This window comes from Trichophyton rubrum (genome assembly GCF_000151425.1).
Source record: "Trichophyton rubrum CBS 118892 genomic scaffold supercont2.17, whole genome shotgun sequence".
Lineage (NCBI taxonomy): Eukaryota > Fungi > Ascomycota > Eurotiomycetes > Onygenales > Arthrodermataceae > Trichophyton > Trichophyton rubrum.
The window spans coordinates 81,604-87,088 of NW_003456412.1; the positions used below are offsets into that span (position 1 = coordinate 81,604).

A 5,485-nucleotide genomic window follows, 5' to 3' on the forward strand; every position below is an offset into this window, starting at 1 on the left:
GCAGCTCCAAGTTTGAATCTCGACGAATTGAGCACTGGACAGGTCCTTGGCGCCATCTTCGGTGTTGCCGGCGGTGTCGTATTGTTATATGGCATTTTCTTCCTGCCATTCCTTTACCGTAAGCTCGAACTTGAAGATTGGCAGTTGAGGACCTGGGAGGTTATCTACGGTCCTCTCCTTTGGAAGCGTGGGCCCGTCCCACCCCGTCCAGAGGGCACTGCCGTTGTCCAGGACTACTACAGAGGCCACAAGACAAAGGCTGATCTCACTACTACCCGTGGAGCTGCCGATGATATTGAACACGCTGCCGCTCCTCAGACCGACGCACAGAGCTCCGAGGATGGCATCAAGCGTGGCTCCAGCGAGGCCTCACCCGCCGAGAAGAATGGAGAACAGACCCTTGAGGCTCATGAGCAAGAGGCTCTGGGTCCATGGTATACCCCCCGCAACCTCTTCGTTAAGGCCAAATACTCCTTTTTCCGTGGTGTCGACCGGGACGCTGTTTCTGAGCAGAACGCCACTGACGCTACCAACTTCCTTGCCGGAGACCTGGACAAGATGCACGCTCAAGTCAAGCACTACGACAACAAAACTGAGCATCTCTACTCCTTCCTCCAGGTCCTGACCGCTGCCACTGCCTCGTTCGCCCATGGATCCAACGACGTCTCTAACGCCATTGGACCACTGACCACAATCTATCTTGTCTGGGATACTAACACCATCGCCAAAAAGGCCAGTGTGCCAATTTGGATTCTTGTTTTTGGCGGTGCTGCTATCAGTAAGTCCAGCTCACCTCAAAGCCGTCAAGTCAGCTTAATTAACCGCACATGTAACTAACAACGTCAACCAGGTATTGGTCTCTGGACTTACGGATATAACATGATGCGTCAGCTTGGTAACAGACTTACTCTGCACTCTCCTAGCCGTGGTTTCTCCATGGAACTTGGTGCAGCTATCACCGTCATTCTGGCCAGTCAACTCGGCCTTCCCATCTCAACTACACAGTGTATCACCGGCGCTACTGTTGGCGTTGGTTTCTGCTCCGGAACCTGGAAAGCCGTTAACTGGAGAATGATTGCCTGGATCTACCTTGGATGGTTCATTACCATGCCAGTCGCTGGTATCATCTCGGGTTGCCTTATGGGTATCATCATCAATGCCCCTAGATGGTCTGGTGTCGGTGCTTAGACTATTATCCTTCCACTTCCCCTCCCGGGCATGATATAGAGTGTTGATGATATATCTCTTTTGTGGTCCGGACTTATGTTTTTCTTAATTTTTGTATACTTCTGTCTTGCTCCTGATATACCAAATAGTTAATTTCCCACTCACTGATGCGAACAATGCACGCTATTCCACGCTCGCACTCCCCTTGCAAAGCACACAACTACAGGCTCGAATGTAAATCCAACACATCTTCTACCTACGTACATATACCAAGTCAAACCTCATCGAATCCATCTTTCATGAGAAGCCTAAGCTGTGCCAGCCCTTCTTCCAAAACTTTCGTCTCACACGCGTATCCAATCCTCACAAACCCCTTAAACTCCAGGCCAAAACAATGTCCTCCGGGAACAAACATGACCCCAACCCTATCAAACACCAACTTGCACAGCCTAACATCATCAACCGGCACCCCGTTTTTTGAGAACCTAACAAACGCCGTAGTGCCAGCAAGAGGTTTACACCAATCACATACGGACGAAAACTCCTCGACAAACGCGGTGAGAATGTTCAGATTGTGTCTTGCAATAGTGGTGTTTCGCGCAAGTAACTTGACACGCACTTCTTTCCAAGCGCAAAGGAAGCTACCCTGTCATCTAGCTGGCTGACGGATATAGTAGTGTAATCGCGGGCATGGAGGCATTGCTCGATTATATCCTTGCTGGCAATAATCCAGCCGACTCTGATGCCAGCGAGGGCATAAGCCTTGGACGCAGAGCCAGTAACTATCACCTTGTCGTAGCCCAGCGAGAATGCCGATGCAGGTTGCTGACTTGTCTCAAGGGAGTGGAAGAGAGGCCTGTACACTTCATCACAGAAGACGTAGATGTTTCGTTCTCTAACGATATTGATTATCTGCTGGAGATCTTTAGTTGGTATGGTTTTCCCTGTCGGGTTTTGAGGGTTACTAGTTACCACTGTCAGTTACGATAAAAGTAGATCAACGATCAAACGAGTAGTTAACATACTTGAGGATAATGAGCTTGGTGTTTTGTTTGATAAGGTCCTTCAGTTCGTCTACGTTCAGCTCCCAGTCTTTCTCTACCGAGGTCTTCCAGAGCGTTACTTCTGCACCCAGAGACTCTGGAACAGAGTAGAGCTGCTGGTACGTCGGGTAGTGACAGACAACATGGTCACCGGCATGCACCAAGGTGTAAAGCAGTAAGAAGTTGGCGCTGATAGCCCCCGGAGTGATCAGTACATTATCTGAAGTTGGTGCCACATCCCCACCCCCGCCATGCACCCGAGCGATGTTGGAGCGCAGCTCCTCGGATCCACGGATGACACCGTATCCCAGCTTCTGCGAGGCGTTGAACAAGTCTGCTGGCTTGGTGTCTCCTGCAAAGGCACAGAGGCCGTCGAGCGAGATAGGGGATGAGCATGTCTCTGCGATGTTGTACCTGGCCCGTGTCTCATACTCGTCCATCCACTGCACCGTAGATGATTATCAGCTAACTACTCCACAGCACGTTATAATTGTCGATTATCGAGTAAGTTCACCTGCTCCACAGCAAAGGGCTGGATCAACACCATATTCACGAGCTAACTCCGTACTTTAATAACTGTCAGGTCGTCACACAACCGGTTTCTTGAGCCACCGTTCCATGGACTTTCTGACAGAGGTTGACTCGCCAGTCGACTTGTCAACCTTATCCGTAGGTATGTCATTTCCAGCGTCCGCGGATTCTTGCATGAAAAAACCAACTAAGAGGAAGCTAAGAAGCGGGTGTTTCAGCGCCTCCCAGCTCTTCCCTGTCATTACAAAATCGATTCATATCCGACTGACATTTTGTCATTTTTCAAGAGCTCCCCTAGGGATCGGTAGGTCGACAGGCATTCACTAGCCATCTAACAGTTAAAACGCATCGACCTGGTAAAGCACAGTTAGCTATCGGCACATCCAACCGTACGTACCACCTTCCAGCTCACATCCATCCGTCCATCCTATCGCCAACCAACCAAGGAAATAAAAAGAAAAAGCAAAAATTTGCCTCTCCGACCCCTTTCCACGATTTCCAAGCCCTGCAGATCCACCGAAAAGAAAATCAGAAGATAAAAAAAAATCTCCTTCTCATTGGATCCAGCTGTCCCCGTTTTTTGAATTCTCTGATTGTTCAAGCTTGTGCTTTGTGGGACACCCAGGCAGCAGTCAAAGGGCAAAAAGTCGAGCCCCTGAGCCTGTTTCTCTCGATTTAATTGGCAGTTTTCAACCTGGTCGGAGGGGGGGAATAATGGGTTCAATTCAGGGAGAAGAAAGAATAATATTATAAGTTACTATGCTTCAATGAGAGCGCGGCGGGCCGAGGAAGCGTGGCTGATGGGCGCTATATAAGGTGGCTGCCGGCGCCTCTTGCTGGCGGATGGGTGTTTTGGAGATGCGGCTATCCATGTCCACCCGCAGAATTCGTGCATATAAAACAGGCCGTTAAGGGCGGCCGGGTTGCAGTCGTACATTTTTTGGCTTGTTTCTGTTCTTTGTCAGTAGAGAGTCAAGTCGAGCAGAGAAGAAGGAGAGGAAGAAGAGAAAATTCTTTATCGTGCATCAAGATGAATCTTCTCTTTATCACCACCAGAAGAATATTTTCCTTTGCCTGATAAAAACTACAGGTCAAGCAGCAGCTAAGAAGAGCTTGGTGAAATAGAGATAATAACATGACTATTTTCACTACAGGCTGGTTTAGCTGTGGCCGGCTCCAGCTGGTCCGGAGCAAGACGGTTCTCCTGCTCTGCTTCCTCTCCGGCATGGCCCTGGTCTATCTCTTCTACTTCTACGACAACTACACTCCTGTTCCACCGCCAGCACTTCAAGAAGCCGTCAGGATACCCCAGGCTGTGGTCCTCCCTAAGACAAAATGGGACAGGGTAGGCTGGGTGAAGCAGCTGGAGCCAGAGTAAGCACACTGTTGTTATACAAAAACAGTTGACGCGTCTGTATTACCAGCCATGCTAACATGATAGCCAGGTGGACTCCATTTATCTACTCTGTGGATGGTGATGAAAGATATACCCTCCGCACACCCAAGAACGTAGGCCGTGAAGCCATGGTGTACCTCTCCTTCATCATAGACTACTACCACTCCCTGCCAGAGGTGATGGCATTCGTCCACAGTGCCAACAAGCAATGGCACAATGACTTCAAGGGCCGTAAGACAGTCAAGATCCTCTCTGCCCTGCAGATCCAGGCAATCAAGCGGAGAGGATACGCCAACCTGCGCTGTCTCTGGGAACCGGGTTGTCCGACCTCGCTCAACCCGCTCAACCCGACTGAGACAGATATACGCGAGCAGAATGAACGAGCCCACCTGCCGGAAATATACATGAAGCTGTTCAACGTCAGCCGGAGCGAGGTGCCCGAGCATATTGGTGGAGTGTGCTGTGCTCAGTTTGCGGTGACGAGGGAGAGAGTGCAGAAGAGGCCCCGGGAGGATTATGTGAGGATGCGAGAGTGGGCTTTGGACGCCCGTTATACCAGTTTCGGAGTTGGATGGGTATTTGAGCAGATGTGGCATATCATCTTCATGGAGGAGGCCATCCAGTGAGTCTTGTCCTTTCTCCTTCGATGTCCTTCTAGTGGCTGAGCTAACAGTAGTTTTGTAGTTGTCCGTCTGAGGCACAGTGTCGGTGCGAGTTATACGGCGTATGCACGCTATAGCCAGGAAAAAAAGGCCACGAGAAGAGCATATTCAACCAGTGAATTCAATCAGATATCTGGCAGTCACAGCATAGTAGCAAGTCACCCAGGGGAAGACCATAGAAGGACCTAGGGAGGATCACAAGCTATCACGCAGGAGGACTCGAGAAGAGCTTGGAGTACGGGCGTTGCATGGCATTGCTGGTTCATTTGCATAGGGAGCAAGCATCAGGCATCTGGATAGACATCTCTTTATATTAATAAAACATCACAAACATCACCATCAACTACTGTCTGTCTCTTCACTGCCCTATCTTCATCATCATCACATTCTTCTTCTTCATCTTCAATCCCTCCTTCTTTCCCTCCGAGGCTATCTACCACGTGACCTTCAACCATGACTAATATCTGACTCAGCTTTGCACTGTTTGCCCGCACTAGTCCCGAAGCAGCCGCCCTCGCCCGCCCGCCATTTTTCCGCTTCGCAACAACAAAAAACTAAAAAAGCTCCCAAAACGTCAACGTCAACTTCGCCAGCCTCAGCTTTTTGTCTGCCCTTTTGACTCTCTCTGACCTGCTGCCTGCTCTGTGATTCTGCTCTGCTCTGCCTCTACCACCTCTGCTGAGTGC

At 49.9% G+C, this 5,485-nt stretch overlaps 3 protein-coding genes across 3 annotated transcripts in view; 2 read left to right on the plus strand and 1 right to left on the minus strand.

Moving 5' to 3' along the window:
• Window positions 1-1,188, plus strand: part of TERG_08993 (uncharacterized protein) — a gene marked incomplete at both ends in the record, with an annotated part of 2,080 nt that extends 892 nt beyond the window's left edge. The window contains 2 exons of the mRNA XM_003230852.1: window positions 12-778; window positions 851-1,188. Of these exons, the coding sequence (XP_003230900.1) occupies window positions 12-778; window positions 851-1,188 (1,105 nt within the window). The remainder of the gene's footprint in view (window positions 1-11; window positions 779-850) is intronic.
• Window positions 1,189-1,734: 546 nt separating this feature from the next.
• Window positions 1,735-2,650, minus strand: TERG_08607 (uncharacterized protein; the record flags this gene model as incomplete). Its single annotated transcript, XM_047748983.1, has 2 exons — window positions 1,735-2,131; window positions 2,193-2,650. The coding sequence occupies 2 exons, from the start codon at window positions 2,648-2,650 to the stop codon at window positions 1,735-1,737; spliced, it is 855 nt and encodes a 284-aa protein (XP_047604976.1).
• Window positions 2,651-3,876: 1,226 nt separating this feature from the next.
• TERG_12719 (UV excision repair protein Rad23) overlaps window positions 3,877-5,485 on the plus strand; it is a gene marked incomplete at both ends in the record, with an annotated part of 3,346 nt that continues 1,737 nt past the window's right edge. Inside the window, 3 exons of the mRNA XM_047751636.1 lie at window positions 3,877-4,115; window positions 4,187-4,759; window positions 4,822-4,861. Of these exons, the coding sequence (XP_047607589.1) occupies window positions 3,877-4,115; window positions 4,187-4,759; window positions 4,822-4,861 (852 nt within the window). The remainder of the gene's footprint in view (window positions 4,116-4,186; window positions 4,760-4,821; window positions 4,862-5,485) is intronic.